General features: G+C 49.9%; 2 protein-coding genes across 3 annotated transcripts in view; one reads left to right on the top strand and one right to left on the bottom strand.

The window, feature by feature from the left end:
* Window positions 1-5,279, top strand: part of TRAM2 (translocation associated membrane protein 2) — a 47,996-nt gene extending 42,717 nt beyond the window's left edge. Inside the window, exons 11-13 of one of the 2 annotated variants that reach the window (XM_083495292.1) lie at window positions 85-3,359; window positions 3,681-4,410; window positions 4,580-5,279. In XM_083495292.1, coding sequence (XP_083351418.1) covers window positions 85-158 — 74 coding nt within the window. In that variant the 3' untranslated portion in view covers window positions 159-3,359; window positions 3,681-4,410; window positions 4,580-5,279. Of the gene's footprint in view, window positions 1-84; window positions 3,360-3,680; window positions 4,411-4,579 lie in introns of those variants that run through there. The other variant, XM_083495293.1, reaches the window with a different exon arrangement.
* Window positions 5,280-8,156: 2,877 nt separating this feature from the next.
* The window catches only part of EFHC1 (EF-hand domain containing 1), a 28,536-nt gene continuing 21,474 nt past the window's right edge, over window positions 8,157-15,218 (bottom strand). The window contains exons 8-11 of the mRNA XM_083495170.1: window positions 14,649-14,862; window positions 13,680-13,827; window positions 9,456-9,669; window positions 8,157-8,329 (exon numbers count right to left, since the gene is read on the bottom strand). Of these exons, the coding sequence (XP_083351296.1) occupies window positions 8,258-8,329; window positions 9,456-9,669; window positions 13,680-13,827; window positions 14,649-14,862 (648 nt within the window). The 3' untranslated portion in view covers window positions 8,157-8,257. The remainder of the gene's footprint in view (window positions 8,330-9,455; window positions 9,670-13,679; window positions 13,828-14,648; window positions 14,863-15,218) is intronic.

Raw genomic sequence — 15,218 nt, 5'->3', positions numbered from 1 at the left:
TATTTAAGTCTTTAAAAGCCTTGTACAAGCACCTATCGAAGCCTTTCATTAAAATACCATTTTCCCCTTCTCCCCACACCTCAGGCTACCATGAAAACGGAGTGGTGAAAGCAGAAAATGGTACATCGCCGCGGACGAAGAAAATCAAGTCTCCCTAGAGCCAAAGCACAGTCTTCAAGGAATCTTGGAGGAGGAAATGGAAAATGCGAGACTAAGGACTCTGGGAATAAGAAGCAGCTCCTTCCCTTGTGTCTTCACCAAGCCCTGTTTCAAACGGCTTGAATCAACGTACCACCGAAAAGCTCTTTCCCCCTCTCTCTCTGCCTCCAGACAGTTTGCAGTAACCAAAAAGCCCCTCTCCATCCGCAGCGGGGCTTCAGAACACCAAACAAACACCTTCCTCAGCCAGTGTATTTTCTTATTGCTCATTTTAATCTGTCCTCCAATGTATTCTTGCTGCTTTTCCTGCACCCAGAGATGTTTTTGTAAGCGATTATTCCTTGGAAACCCATTCCCTGACTTAGTATCACCCACCTCACTCTCGCCGGATCTCGTGGTTTGGAGAGGTGGCATCTGTAGGACATGATTTGCTTCGTTGCCGGGACAATAGAACATTTGGGTAGTATGTGGAGGTTTGACCCCTTCAGGCAACGCACTCTTGCACAGCGAGTTTGTGGGAAATGGCATTGGAGGGGAAAATGGAGCAAACCTCTAAGGTCCCTTCTCTGCCTGCATTTCCTAATTCTGTTACATATCTAGCAATCTTAGCGGAACGTTTAGAATGTGCCAGGCCTTCACAACATGATGGCGAAGTGCACAAACATAATTTAGTATGTATGTAACTTTTGGGTTGTGCTATGCCTATTCGCAGAGACTGAAATTTTAGCCAGTTGCATTCTGGAGAAGGGGACAGATGCGCGCAGTTTCTCTCCAATACCGCTTCCTCTTAGCCGAAAATAGAATTTACTGCATTCTCCTGAAACACCAACAAATAGACCTGTTGGCCTGGCAGCTTGGTATGTGTCAGACATGCTTTGCATCTCCCCAGGCCTTGAGAATCATCCTCAGCCGACTGTGCCTTAGTCCAGGGAGAAGATTCACTGCTCACTGAAATAGCAGATCAGGGCAGACATCTGTGGGTGGTCTGTGACCTCCTTACTTAGCAAGCGGACAGTTTCCTCGTGCCTTTGTTTCCTCTGCAGCAAGTTTCCTTCATGAAGTGTTGGTGTAATCTTTATGACTGGGTCTGTCATGTTCAAGTGGTCCACCCATACCAACATAGGACAGCAATATTATTGCCTCTACAGCGTATTCAATGCAAGTTTGCTCAGAAGTAATCCTCTTGTTCTTCCCTAGCGAGTCTCTTTAGGATGGCAACCGTAGCCTTCTGTTTTTCAGGCACACCCCTATTTTTTCACAGGTTTTGTCCTAGGGGATCTGAACCCATTTCCACTCTGGCTGCTCCTTGCAGCTCCTGAGAATGGTGTTCTTCTAAGGCTACATGGGTTTCTTCCACACCCTTAATACGTGGACATGTTATGAATGTGGTGAGAGGAAATCTCTCTCATGGGTGAAACTGCTTTCCATCTACTGTCACCTACTCTCAAAGCTGGTGGCGGGCACTCAGTGTACCGTCTACCTCGGGGGCCACCCTTCTCTAACTGCTACGCTTCCTCTTTTTGTTGAAGTGGAACTAACAGTGAGAAGTGTGTTCTGGGAGAGGGAATGGGCCCTTCACCCAAGAACTGACAGCTTCTTTGTACTGCTACCCTTTTTGGTTTTCAGGGAACGGTATCCGCTGTCCTCCTTCGTGCAGTTGCGTCTGCCTCTGTCTGCAAGGTTAGTTTTGAGACTTGCCTTTGCCCCCAGTGCAACTGGATCACCTTGCATGTGTTTTAAGAACATAAGAGCATCTTATGCCCTATAGCCCTGTGGCCCATTGAGTCCAGCATCCTGTTCCCAGCCAGGGGCCCCTGGGAAGCCTGCAAGCAGGACTGGAGCCCAGCTGCCGTTTCCAGCAAGCGCTACTTAGAAACCTCGTGCCTCAGACAGTGGGGGCTTGAAGCGTCCGTTCTCCTGTGCCATAAATGGTGGTGGATGTTCCCGTGTGCCATTCTCCGCTGCATTCTTGATCCCAACAGCATTTCCTCCCGATTTATGCATGCTAAGGAGGCTTCTGCAAAGGGTTGACACAGACTAGGGAAGGGCAGCTTGTTCAGCAGCCCTTCACAGCGAGCGAGTGACTGGGTGGTTCTTCACGGTGTTCAAGCCACCAGATGCCTGGTTTATTATTTTAAATATTCCCCCCCCCCCAAAAAATGGGATCTTTTATAGTAACTGGTTTGATTTCCAGCTTTCTATTTTTGTGCACACGTTCTTATCCCGTAGTGTCCTTCAGTTGAGTCGGTGTAACTTTTAACCCACCAAGCTGTGTCTGTATCTCATGTTCCAGGACAGTAAAACAGAGGGGCAGCCTTTTGGGAACGTTACCAAGTATGAGGAGTTGAAACACTCTCGTTTCCTTCTTCTTTTACTTTTGGCGCTACTTGGGAGCGTACCTGGAGACGTCAGTTTCCCTTTCCTCCAAAACCTGGGATGTCCAGACTAGGGACATTCTGAGCCGAAGCCAAACTTACCAGCGTGTGCCTGTCGCTCCTTGTTGAGTCCCAAATATACCTCATCTGTATATTTTTTTGAATAGGAGTGAAGGGCGATGCTGGGTGGACGATGGTGCTATAAGCAGGTCAGGTGAAGTGGGCTGAGCCAACAGGACGCAGCTGTGACGGCAGCTCTCTGTTGGTGGAGCCTAATGGGAGCCAGACCTGCCTTCCTTCTGCCCACCACCTTCCTTAGCATGGTTGGACACTGTTCCAAAGAGAGACGCCACTGTTTTAAGTTGGGACCTCTCCTTACTTTGTTGTTCTAGATCCCAAGCTGCTGCAGCACACCAAACAGAGCTGCCTTGACTTTGCAGCAACCGGCGCCATATGTCTTCCAAGGCAGCTCAGAGGATCACTTTTAAAAGGTGCACAAAGCAGCCTGCACAACCTTGCTTCCTCCTGCACAAAGTTGTCAAACCACCGTGTAGCATATTGCAGAACAATACAAGTGCCTTACATTGCCGTGTAGCCTTTTTGTACCTTTCTTCTGTATGTCTCCCCATGTAGTGTTCCCCCCCCCCCCCGACATTTGTACACCAGTTTAGCTAGTCATAAAAGGGACAGCTTTTGCTGAACACATTGCCTCAATTTTCTATGCCTTTTTTTATACTATAGGTAGGTGTTCCTTAGTAAGTACCTTAGTGGAAAGTGTCTCTGCTGTATTGCAGCACAAGCCTCAGTACAAAAACATGTACAGTGGTGCCTCGCAAGACGAAAAGAATCCGCTCTGTGATTCTCTTCGTCTAGCGGTTTTTTCGTCTTGCGAAGCAAGCCCATTGACAGATTAGCGGATTAGCGCTATTAGCAGCTTATCTGCTGATTGGATCAGCTGATAAGCAGCTTAGCAGCTTAGAAAAAGGGGGGGGGAACCAGCAGGAACTCGCAAGACATTGTCGTCTTGCGAAGCAAGCCCATAGGAAATTCATTTTGCGAAGCACCTCCAAAACGGAAAACTCTTTCATCTAGCGAGTTTTCCGTCTTGCGAGGCATTCGTCTTGCGGGGCACCACTGTACTCTTAGTTCCACAGCAGACGAGATTCAGTTGCCTGCTTTTAATTCTAGACAACTACCTTTCATTCTGAAACTTTATGCAGAAGCTGCAAGGAGTCTCGTTCGCTTTGTTCTTGCGGTCCTTTTGTGGCGACTGAGAACAGAACTAGGTGTTATGTATAGTTATGTTCTTTTGCGTGTGTGTGTTTTAATGCAATCGCTCACTGAGGCTTCAGTTTGAAGCAGAAGCTGTGTGTGTAGGTTTCCTTAGCTCTGCCTTTCTGCTGAAAACCATCCTGCCCATTCTTCCCACCCTGAAAAAGGGAAAGAAAAGGGTGCTTCTGAAGTGGGGGCCAAGTCCCAACTCTGTCTCCCCTGCGTTGCTGATCTGCTTCAGATTGCCATCTCAGCAGCTGCAGTGCATGCCTTTTTCAGAGCCCCCCCACCCACCGAAGCATAATTAAACAACACCCCAAGTGCATTTTGACCTTGAGGGGTGCCTTCAGCTAGGAAAAGACTATCCCACATAGCACTGAGCTCTTAGCTACTTGATTGAGTGTTAACACCCCTCCTTGTCCCGTGGTTTTCCTCCCAGGCTGGACAATAAAAAGCTCACCTAGATTTGTGGTCCCTCTGACTCTGGGAGGAGGAAATAGGGCAATCGTTTATCTAATGTGATGGTTTTTATTATTCTTACTTTTTGCCCAGGCGGGGAGTTCTCCTTTGTTACCTGTTCTGGGTTGAGAGAGGTAACCTCACAGTCCTTTTCCTGTTACAGATAGGTAGCCGTGTTGGTCTGCCATAGTCAAAATAAAAAAATTCCTTCCAGTAGCACCTTAAAGACCAACTAGGTTAATTCTTGGTATGAGCTTTCGTGTGCATGCACACTTCTTCAGATAGGTGCTACTGGAAGGAATTTTTTTATTTAGTCCTTTTCCTGCCCCTCATGTCCTAGGTAGATCAGATTGCAGGTCTTAACCACAAACGTTCCAAAGCTCAGTATATAGGTATTTTTACAGCAGGGCATTAAAATTTGTATTCTTTAAAATAGCTTAGGTTTTGCTTGTTTTTAAAGTGCCTATCTGGTAAAGCGGTTAGGAAAACAGAATTCCTTTCAACTCTTCTGCCCACACAATCCTTACGTGTTCTGTGATTTTCGATTTTCGAACAAAAGGTAAATGCTTGTAAAACACATCAGAGGTGGCAGATGCTCAGTCTCTACTACTACAGGTAAAAATCAGTTACCTCTATTCCTGATTTTGTGTCTTCCAGAAGTGTAGCCTTTATTATCCTGAGTGCACAACTACGTCAGAATTGTTGCAAAGTATACAACAGAATATGGTGTTGAATGTGTACCCGTTGTGGCGGGGTGTGTGTTAATATTATGGACCAAATTTAAGTCAGGAAGCTGAAATAAAATGCCTGTTCTTCCATATTTTACATTTCATCTTGATGGCTCTGGAGGGGTGGGAAGGAGAGGACAACTTTTTTCAGGAATTCCTTGTCAATTATTTTTCCCTTTATACCATTGAAAACCTTAAAGTATGTATTAATTTTTGTTGTTGGAACAACTTTTATCAAAGCTATCTGTGACACAATATTTTCTGAAATAAAAAGGCATAGAAAGATCTCAAGAACTCGTGCGCATGCATTCACCACTAACACGCGTTGGCTTGACATCAGTCACCTCAGCAAAAAGGTCTCCTTTGTTGTGAGGCCAGGCATCGAAAGCTCAGTCTCCAGTTTGTCTGACTAAGCTGGAGGTCCAGGCTGGACATTTTGGGGAGGTTGGCTGTAGAAATGTCCTGGTTTAAGTCCTTGCTTACTCCCCAGACCCTTGCTTGAAATCCATGGGCTGAAACCAGCAGGCTCTTTTAGCAGGAAAGTCCTCTGAGACAGAGGGACGTGGGTGGTGCTGTGGGTTAAACTACAGAGCCTAGGACTTGCTGATCAGAGGGTCGGCGGTTCGAATCCCTGCGACGGGGTGAGCTCCCATTGCTTGGTCCCTGCTCCTGCCAACCTAGCAGTTCAAAAGCACGTCAAAGTGCAAGTAGATAAATAGGTACCGCTCTGGCGGGAAGGTAAACAGCGTTTCCATGTACTGCTCTGATTCCCCAGAAGCGGCTTAGTCATGCTGCGCACATGACCCGGAAGCTGTACGCTGGCTCCCTCGGCCAATAAAGCGAGATGAGCGCCGCAACCCGAGTTGTTCATGACTGGAACTAACGGTCAGGGGTCCCTTTACCTTACCTCTCAGACTCTTGCTTGAAATCCATGGGCTGAATCCAGCAGGATCTTTTAGCAGGAAAGTCCTCTGAGACAGAGCTGCTACCAAAGTAAGACTCTGCTACTTGAGACGAACAGTCACACTGTATAAGGCAACTCTTCAGATGGCCCACAGTTACACCCCAGCCTACAAAAGACGTTGATCTGTGGAGCTTTGAAACCTGACTGGGCCTTGTAGATAAACCACCTGATAGGGCTAGGCTAACAATAAAATTTGGGATGCGGGTGGTGCTGTGGGTAAAACCTCAGCGCCTAGGACTTGCCGATTGGAAGGTCGGCGGTTCAAATCCCCGCGGCGGGGTGCGCTCCCGTCGTTCGGTCCCAGCGCCTGCCAACCTAGCAGTTCGAAAGCACCCCCAGGTGCAAGTAGATAAATAGGGACCGCTTTATAGCGGGAAGGTAAACGGCGTTTCCGTGTGCTGCGCTGGCTCGCCAGATGCAGCTTGTCACGCTGGCCACGTGACCCGGAAGTGTCTGTGGACAGCGCTGGCTCCCAGCCTATAGAGTGAGATGGGCGCACAACCCTAGAGTCTGGCAAGACTGGCCCGAACGGGCAGGGGTACCTTTACCTTTACCTTAACAATAAAATGGGGATAAGGAAAAGAGCCATTTATGCCATCTTGTGCTCCTTGGAGAAAGGGGAGGATATTAAATTGGTACTGCCCTTCACCACAAAGGTCCTAGGAGCACTCGGATGCAGTGCTTTTTTTCTTTAACAAAAAATGCTTAGGGGTCCTCTCATTTTCCTAATCATATTGAAATACTGCCCTTCAATGAGCCCAAACTTAAGATTCACTAAATGTTTAAGGGTCTGCAGCCCCCTAGAAAAAAAGCACTGCTCAGATGTATTGTGGTTCATTGCAGGGCCAGAACGACCCATGTGACCCCAGACGGGGGGGGGGCACTGATCCACCCTCTGCACACCCCAGTAGGTGGAAGGAAGAGAATGCAAGGTGGTAGATTACCTGTTTTGCCTCTAGCGGCAAAACATCCCAGGCAGCCCTGACCAGACCGCAGCTACAAATTATTTCACGTTTGAATAGTCTCCCCTTTGCACCCCCTTGCCAATCAAACAGCAAATGTGGGTCAGTACAGGGGGATGTTGCTGAACATCAGACATGGGGTCACTTCTGGAGTAGAAAATCTAATTACGTAGTTGTGGTAAGTTGCATAGTAAAGTAAAAAGGTTTATGGCTTTCCGCATCTAGGTCCAAAGGCCTCTCTCCCCCCCCGCCCAAAAAAAACCTACCTACCTATCTATCTATCTAGTGTGATTATAATTTTTGGAGCTCTTTCTCAGAAGGTTTAAGGTATTTGTCAGGGGCTCAGGAGCAGAGGCACAGGGGAGAGAGGAAATGGAGAGCGAAGGGGAAGAATCTGAGGGCAGCGTAGGGGAGTATGACAGTGACCCGAGAGATTCCATGAGCTTCTCCAGCGAATCAGAAGATTCCCAGAAGGAGGCGCCGGTGGTCAGGGCAAGGGGGGTCCCAGGGGGGACACACCAGAAACAAGGGGCCAGCGGGGACTCCCAAAGCAGCAGCGGGAGATCAGGACCAGCTTCCCCACCAGAGCGTAGTGGGGGGGAAGAGTCCCATGTGTCAGGGCCAGCGTCTCCTCCAGCAGGGAGAGAAGATGAGTCAGGGCTGACCACGCCTCTATCGGAGAGTGGGGGAACGGAGGGGAGGTCAGGTCCAGCTAGCCCCCCCGAAGGGGGAAGCAGTGACAGGAGCAGTGTAACGGTCAGGAGGAAGGTTGCCGGCTGGGCGCGCGCGCCAAGTTTGAATGTACAGGCGCGTGGGACAGCAGAAAACCCGGATTGGGAACCAGGTCCTAAAGCCCGCCGGAGGCAGGGGGAAGACTCAGGGGACTCAGCGTCAGAAGAGTCTAGGAAGGGCAAGACCCCAGCTGACAGGCAGAACCAGAGGAGGAAAGAGCAAAGGAAGAGGTGGAGCAAGGCTAGAGTCTTAAACTGGTGTCTGGGGGGAGGAGATTCAGACGGAGCTTCAGCGGTCTAGAGTTTCAGACGTAGAGCTGCGCGCTGCGGCTGTGAAAGCGAAACTGAACTTCAATAAAGACTTTTGTATATAACAACGAACCGGCGTTGGTCCTTTGTGAGCTGGGACCTCGGGCAGCTCTGACAGTATTCAACTGGAATGAGTGTGCAGTGATGTCTGTTTCTGCCAAGTTTGCAGGATGGAAGGGAAAAGAGACCAGAACAAGTGAACAAGAATTAGCTCAGTTTAATCCATGTTGATCTATATGCAAAAGTCCCTCTTGCTGCTGCTGCTGCTGCCGCTGCTGCTGCTTATACCTTTTGGTGTTCACCCTTCAAAAACTCTGAGAAAGTTGGGGTATCTGATCTGGTTTTCACCATGGGAACAAAGGGCGATCAGCTGGAAGAGAAAAAGAAGGAAAGTCAAGTAGCTGAAATATCTGGTAATATTACCATTTCACTAGCAGGGGGCAGTTTGTAATGTATCTGATACTCAAGAACAAATGCGGCTCCACAGTGGTGAGAAATAGTTTGTTGCCAACAGGAACCCTGAAAAGAGTGGGTCAGGCTAGTAGTGCAATTGCTTTGTATACCGCCCCCCCCCCCATCACCACAAGTGAGGTCTGAAAAAACGGCACCTCCAAAAACCACTTAAATCCAAAGAGCTCACAACAATGTGGATACTGTAAAAAAAGTGAGTGAGCCACAGAGAGCAATTCAAGAGAAAAGGGCTGGTGTGGAAGGAACCCATATTCAAAAAAAACCAAGGGTCGCTACTTCTAATTTTCTAGGAGAAATTAGGCAAATGGCCCTCTCCTAAATTTATGCCAATTCTAATTACTGCAACTTGAATTGTCAACAGAACTTAGGCTAAGGACACTTCCAACATGGCAGCAAAGAGGAAGCTTTGTTCATTCATTATCTACTATTTCTTTATTTTAAAAATAAAAGTACAGTGGTAACCCGGGTTAAGAACTTAATTTGTTCTGGAGGTCCGTTCTTAACCTAAAACTGTTCTTATCCTGAGGTACCACTTTAGCTAATGGGGCCTTCCGTTGCTGCCGCGCGATTTCTGTTCTCATCCTGAAGCAAAGTTCTTAACCCGAGGTACTATTTCTGGGTTAGCAGAGTCTGTAACCTGAAGCGTCTGTAACCCGAGGTACCACTGTAACCCAAAGGTCATGAATTCTTTACTGTCACTGTTGATTTTGACTTGTTCCCAGGCTCTTCACTGTTCACCAACAGTGAAGAGGAAACTCGCACTGTACCAGAAGTACATTACAAATTCTTTTCAAAAAAGCCACTATTTGCTCTTGTTTTATGATTCCATGGCAGCCCCTGCTGCTGACCACGCTGCCTGCCCTTGTCCTAATGTTGGTATACGATATGATGAAAACGGACTTGGACGTGAGTGCCACTGAATTCATGAGGATACGTGGGCACCAGACAAGCGGTCAGGTTAGTGCAAATCGCTGCCGTGGCTTTCTTGGCAAAATTCAGATACGGTGACTATTCCTACTCCTCACCTTCTGGAAAAGGGGGTCATCGACAGGCACTTTGAAGTGGTCACAGAGGGCACAGAACTCTTCTCTGCTGATGAGCCCTGAGCCATCTTTGTCTTGCTGGAGGAACGCTGCCTGCATGCTGCTGTCTGGCAAGTAGTTATGTCTCCTCATGTGCTCCTGTATCTGCTCAGTCAGGGCATCCAGCTCCTGTTTGTCAGGCTCATCTGAAGCTAACCTACAAGGGGGGGGGGGGGGAGGAACGTCTTTCACGAGTCGGCAAGTACGCCTCCTCCATTGTGCACGAGCCCATCTGACTTGGCTACCATGATCTCGAAAGGCTTACGTACAGATCATTAGGCCCGTCACCTTAAAGATGAACAGACTTGGTTGTTCCTTATTCACCAGCCTGTTAGCGAAGCTGATTTAAAATTAGATAAATTTGCATACTGGCGAAACCTCAACAAAGACATTCAAATTACTATTTAATAAATAAAATCTGCCAGAAAGTCCCCTCTTAAAAGGTTTGTTGTTGTTCTAACAGAACGCAGCACCTTACTCCTAACTCACAGCCCCGCTGATTAATCTACTAAATTTTTAGTGAATCCACCTACAAAAGAAAATGATTAAGACTTGTGAATCGTAACCACTGCTGTGGCAAAATTTAACATACCGTATTTTTCGCACCATTGGACGCACTTTTTTACTCTTAAAAAGTAAGGGGAAATGTCTGTGCGTCCTATGGAGCGAATGTGTGGTCCCTGGGGCCAAATTGTCGGAGTGCGGCACACTCTTGGACTGGTCTTTGGTAGTGGTGGTGGAGCCGCGCTCCCCTGCCGGCAGCCTCGGCTTCCCTCTGCCGCCCCAGGAAGCTTTGGAGCAAGGGGAGGGCTGTGCGCCCCTGCCCCACACTCCTGGGCTGCTGAATGGGGGCGGGGGGGGGAGAGCCGCGCTCCCCTGCTGGCAGCCTCGGCTTCCCCCTGCAGCCCCGGGAAGCTTTGGAGGAACGGGAGGGCTTTGCGCCCATCCCCCGCGCTTTTGGGCTGTTGAATGGGGGAGGTGGGGAGAGCCTCGCTTGTCTGCCGGCAGCCTCGGCTTCCCTCTGCAGCCCCGGGAAGCTTTGGAGCAAGGGGAGGGCTGTGCGCCCCTGCCCCACACTCCTGGGCTGCTGAATGGGGGCGGAGGGGAGAGCCGCGCTCATCTGCTGGCAGCCTCGGCTTCCCTCTGCAGCCCCGGGAAGCTTTGGAGCAAGGGGAGGGCTGTGCGCCCCTGCCCCACACTCCTGGGCTGCTGAATGGGGGCGGAGGGGAGAGCTGCGCTCATCTGCCGGCAGCCTCGGCTTCCCTCTGCAGCCCCGGGAAGCTTTGGAGCAAGGGGAGGGCTGTGCGCCCCTGCCCCACACTCCTGGGCTGCTGAATGGGGGCGGAGGGGAGAGCCGCGCTCATCTGCTGGCAGCCTCGGCTTCCCTCTGCAGCCCCGGGAAGCTTTGGAGCAAGGGGAGGGCTGTGCGCCCCTGCCCCACACTCCTGGGCTGTTGAATGGGGGCGGAGGGGAGAGCCTCGGCTTCCCTCTGCAGCTTTGGAGCAACGGGAAGGCTGTGCGCCCATGCCCCACGCTCCAGGGCTGCTGAATGGGGGTGGGGGGTGCTGCTCTGCCAGCAGCCTGCCCTTCCCCTCAAGGTTTGGAGCAGTGGGCAGGCTGTGCGCCCATGCCCCACACTCCAGGGCTGCTAAAAGGGGGTGGGGGTGCTGCTCTGCCAGCAGCCTGCCCTTCCCCTCAAGGTTTGGAGCAGTGGGCAGGCTGTGCGCCCATGCCCCACACTCCAGGGCTGCTAAAAGGGGGTGGGGGTGCTGCTCTGCCAGCAGCCTGCCCTTCCCCTCAAGGTTTGGAGCAGTGGGCAGGCTGTGCGCCCATGCCCCACACTCCAGGGCTGCTGAATGGGGGTGGGGGGTGCTGCTCTGCCAGCAGCCTGCCCTTCCCCTCAAGGTTTGGAGCAGTGGGCAGGCTGTGCGCCCATGCCCCACACTCCAGGGCTGCTAAAAGGGGGTGGGGGTGCTGCTCTGCCAGCAGCCTGCCCTTCCCCTCAAGGTTTGGAGCAGTGGGCAGGCTGTGCGCCCATGCCCCACACTCCAGGGCTGCTAAAAGGGGGTGGGGGGTGCTGCTCTGCCAGCAGCCTGCCCTTCCCCTCAAGGTTTGGAGCAGTGGGCAGGCTGTGCGCCCATGCCCCACACTCCAGGGCTGCTGAATGGGGGTGGGGGGTGCTGCTCTGCCAGCAGCCTGCCCTTCCCCTCAAGGTTTGGAGCAGTGGGCAGGCTGTGCGCCCATGCCCCACACTCCAGGGCTGCTGAATGGGGGTGGGGGGTGCTGCTCTGCCAGCAGCCTGCCCTTCCCCTCAAGGTTTGGAGCAGTGGGCAGGCTGTGCGCCCATGCCCCACGCTCCAGGGCTGCTGAATGGGGGTGGGGGGTGCTGCTCTGCCAGCAGCCTGCCCTTCCCCTCAAGGTTTGGAGCAGTGGGCAGGCTGTTCACTGAGAGAGGGGAGGAAGAGGACGAAGAGGAAGGGGGACCAAGAAGCTGGGTGAAGGGAGATGAGGTACCATAGGTTGCCGTGAGTGGAGAGTCATGGTAGAGGGCAAAGGAGAGGGAGCAGTGAAGGGGAGAAATTGTAGACGTCACCTGAGGAGTTTGGGTGAAAGGGATGGAGTGGAGGAGGCTGGAAAAGGGGACTGTTCTGCTGGGGGGGGGGAGAAAAATGTGGGGAAAAGGAAAGCCTCCCAAGCCTGCTACTGAGAAGCTCTGCTTGGCTGTTTCTTGACTGTAATTCAAGTAAAGGGAATGTTTGCGAGCAGCTGGCAGGCTGTTCGCTGAGAGAGGGGAGGAAGAGGATTGAGAGGAAAAAATGTGGCATTAGCAATGCTTTGGATGGATACGAAGATGGTATTTTACATGAAGATAGCGAAGAAAGTGATGTCTCTGACTGTGAGCAACTGAGCTTCATAAATTCTGACTTTAGCAGTGATGAGTTCTTGGGATTCACAGAAGACTAGAAGAGTACTCAAACCTTAAAGTCTCTCTTCATTTGTTAATGACAGTGATGATGGTTCTTAATGCATTGTTGACTGCTGTTCACTTTACATGGCTGTAATGTGATTCTGATATACCAGTTGTTTATTAAATACAGTAGTTTATACAACATTTGATTCAGAATATTTTTTCCTTGTTTTCCTCCTCTAAAAACTAGATGCGCCCTATGGTCGGGTGCGTCCAATGGAGCGAAAAATACGGTAATTCCGAGTAAGGTAGGAATCTCGGGTTCTATTTTGCAGCTAGACAAAGCTTTCTGTTTTCCCCGTGTTTTTTCTGGTTAAACTGCATAATTCCTAAAGTGGGAAGTTGCACATTTGACTAACAAAGGTACACTAAGAGTAGACAACCGTTTCCTATATTGGTTCATTGAAACAACTAGGACCAAATATTCTTATTTTCCTCCTAGATATTGTTTCTTTCCTCTACAACTTCCGATAGGTGTCACAATTTGAGACAGCAGGTGGAGAATTGCTCCCCAGCAACAAATAGCACATAGCTGCCAACATTTCCCTTTTTTACGGGAAATTCCCTTATTCCGAATAGGATTCCTCGCAAGAAAAAGGGAAAGTTGACAGCTATGCAAATAGCACCCTGCATGTAAAAAAGGAAAACCCCTCACCATTAGGGTAGAAAGGTTTAGCATGCACCCTTTAAGAGTCTTCAAAATAAGACACGCACACCCTGGAATTGTTTGAATGGACATGATTAGAATTGATGGGAAACTAACGTAAGCGTATGAAGTGGAATGGACTCCCTCAGGGGTTGGACTGTTCTGTGATTCATTTTAAATGCCCTAGTGAATCAGGCAAAATGCCCACCTAGACTAGCACCCCATTTCCCACAGCAACCACTTGGATGCCTACAAGACGGGCCATGAATGAAAAAGCTCTCTCCCACTCTTACTCCCCAACAGCTAGTAAAGGAAGAGTAGCAGAGGCTCCCTGAGGATTTTCATGGTACTTCCATAGTGTCCAAGGGACTGCTACAATGATTCCCTCCCCGTGGTGATAATGTAAGGCGGGGACCTTAGCCTGCACAATGCATATAATGGCCCTAGGTTGGGCATGGATAGCGTCACGCTAAGAAGCATGGAATGAAGCTTCCCAAGAAGAATCTAATGATGTCTGGAGAAACGTTTGCATGGGTTTTCTTTAAAAGCCCACCTCTTTACTGCCTCAGCTGCTGCCTGGCGAGGTGCGAAGTGATCCCTCATGGACTGCACAACTGCTGGTGGGAAACTCTCCAAATTGCCTTCCATATACTTCAGGACAAATGAATCAGCATCTACGATGATGAACCTGTGGCTGAACACTGGAATGAAAGAAAAGTAAACCAGTGTTCACCATTAAGCACAAGCTGCACAGACGATCGAGCACTTTCTTTGAAGAATAAGTGTCCAGTCCAAGGTGCCAAAGTTTTCATCCGATCCTGCACCTCGGCAGTCTCCTTCGCTCTGCAAAGTGGCCAGAGCAAAACTCAGAACAGAACCTTCCATGCCTACAATCACCAGAGAGAAGAATGGTGCCCAATTCTACAGCTCTCTGGCACGTCCTCTGCTGAGATAAAACAAAGGATGGACTGGCAGCATTTTCTGCTTCCGTCTCAATTCCTTATTGCTTTGTTCTCCCTACAATGTAGAGAGTAATGCAAAAGGGATCTGGAGGTCAGAGACCTTAAAGAACTTGTCAGTTCTGAGCTAGTTGGGTTTAAACATTGTGCCTCACAAATGCAAGGGAAATTGGACAAAACGTTTCTAAATGGTCTATTATGACTTCAAGATTTATTATTCAACTGCATGCCAAGATATTGACCAGCACAATAGCAAAGGCAGACTACACTCTGGATAGCTAACAGAGAAAAAACCAGCAACATTACTGTTTTCTACATAAGGTAAAGGTCCATTAGGTCCAGTTGTGGCCGACTCTGGGGTTGCGGCGCTCATCTCGCTTTATTGGCCGAGGGAGCCGGTGTACAGCTTCCGGGTCATGTGGCCAGCATGACTAAGCCGCTTCTGGCGAAGCAGAGCAGCGCACAGAAACACCATTAACCTTCCCACCGCAGCGGTACCTATTTCTCTACTTGCACTTTGACGTAAGAGCGTCCAATTTGCTTACTTGCTGTCTTCTACTCACCTTCCACCATGGCTCCAATGGTGAAGTCAGCTGGCTCATAGTAAACAGGAATGTCTGTAGTGGACCCTGGCTTGCACACCCTGGTCTTGGCTAGGAATTTGCCTCCAATTCTTCCTGAATTGCGCATAGGTCGTTCATAGATGCTCATCATGTCGGTGGCGAGGCAATAGGAGAGCACAAAATGACGCTTACTGTCTTCAGGATTGGGCGATTCCTGCAGAGATTACATACAGAGGTCACTGCACTGGGAGCAGCAACAGGCAGTGCAGCTGGGATGGCACCTTGCACCTGACTGCCCCCCAACTGCGCTGCCACCCCCACCACATCCCGTCTGTCTCTCCATCCTGGTATATAGCACAGCGCCACCACCCTGTTCGCTTCTGTCAGACAGAAAACAACTGAGCTGGCTAGAAATCGGCTTCCAATAAGCTAAGAACTCAGAAAGGCTCTTAAGAAGCTTCTGAAGCAGTGGTTCCCAACCCTTTCTTTTTGCCATGCCCCACCTAAAGGTAAAGGTAAAGGTACCCCTGCCCGTATGGGCCAGTCTTGACAGACTCTAGGGTTGTGCGT

Source organism: Podarcis liolepis (genome assembly GCF_965112155.1).
Source record: "Podarcis liolepis genome assembly, chromosome: 3".
Taxonomy (NCBI): domain Eukaryota; kingdom Metazoa; phylum Chordata; class Lepidosauria; order Squamata; family Lacertidae; genus Podarcis; species Podarcis liolepis.
This window is presented reverse-complemented; position numbering and strand designations above follow the sequence as displayed.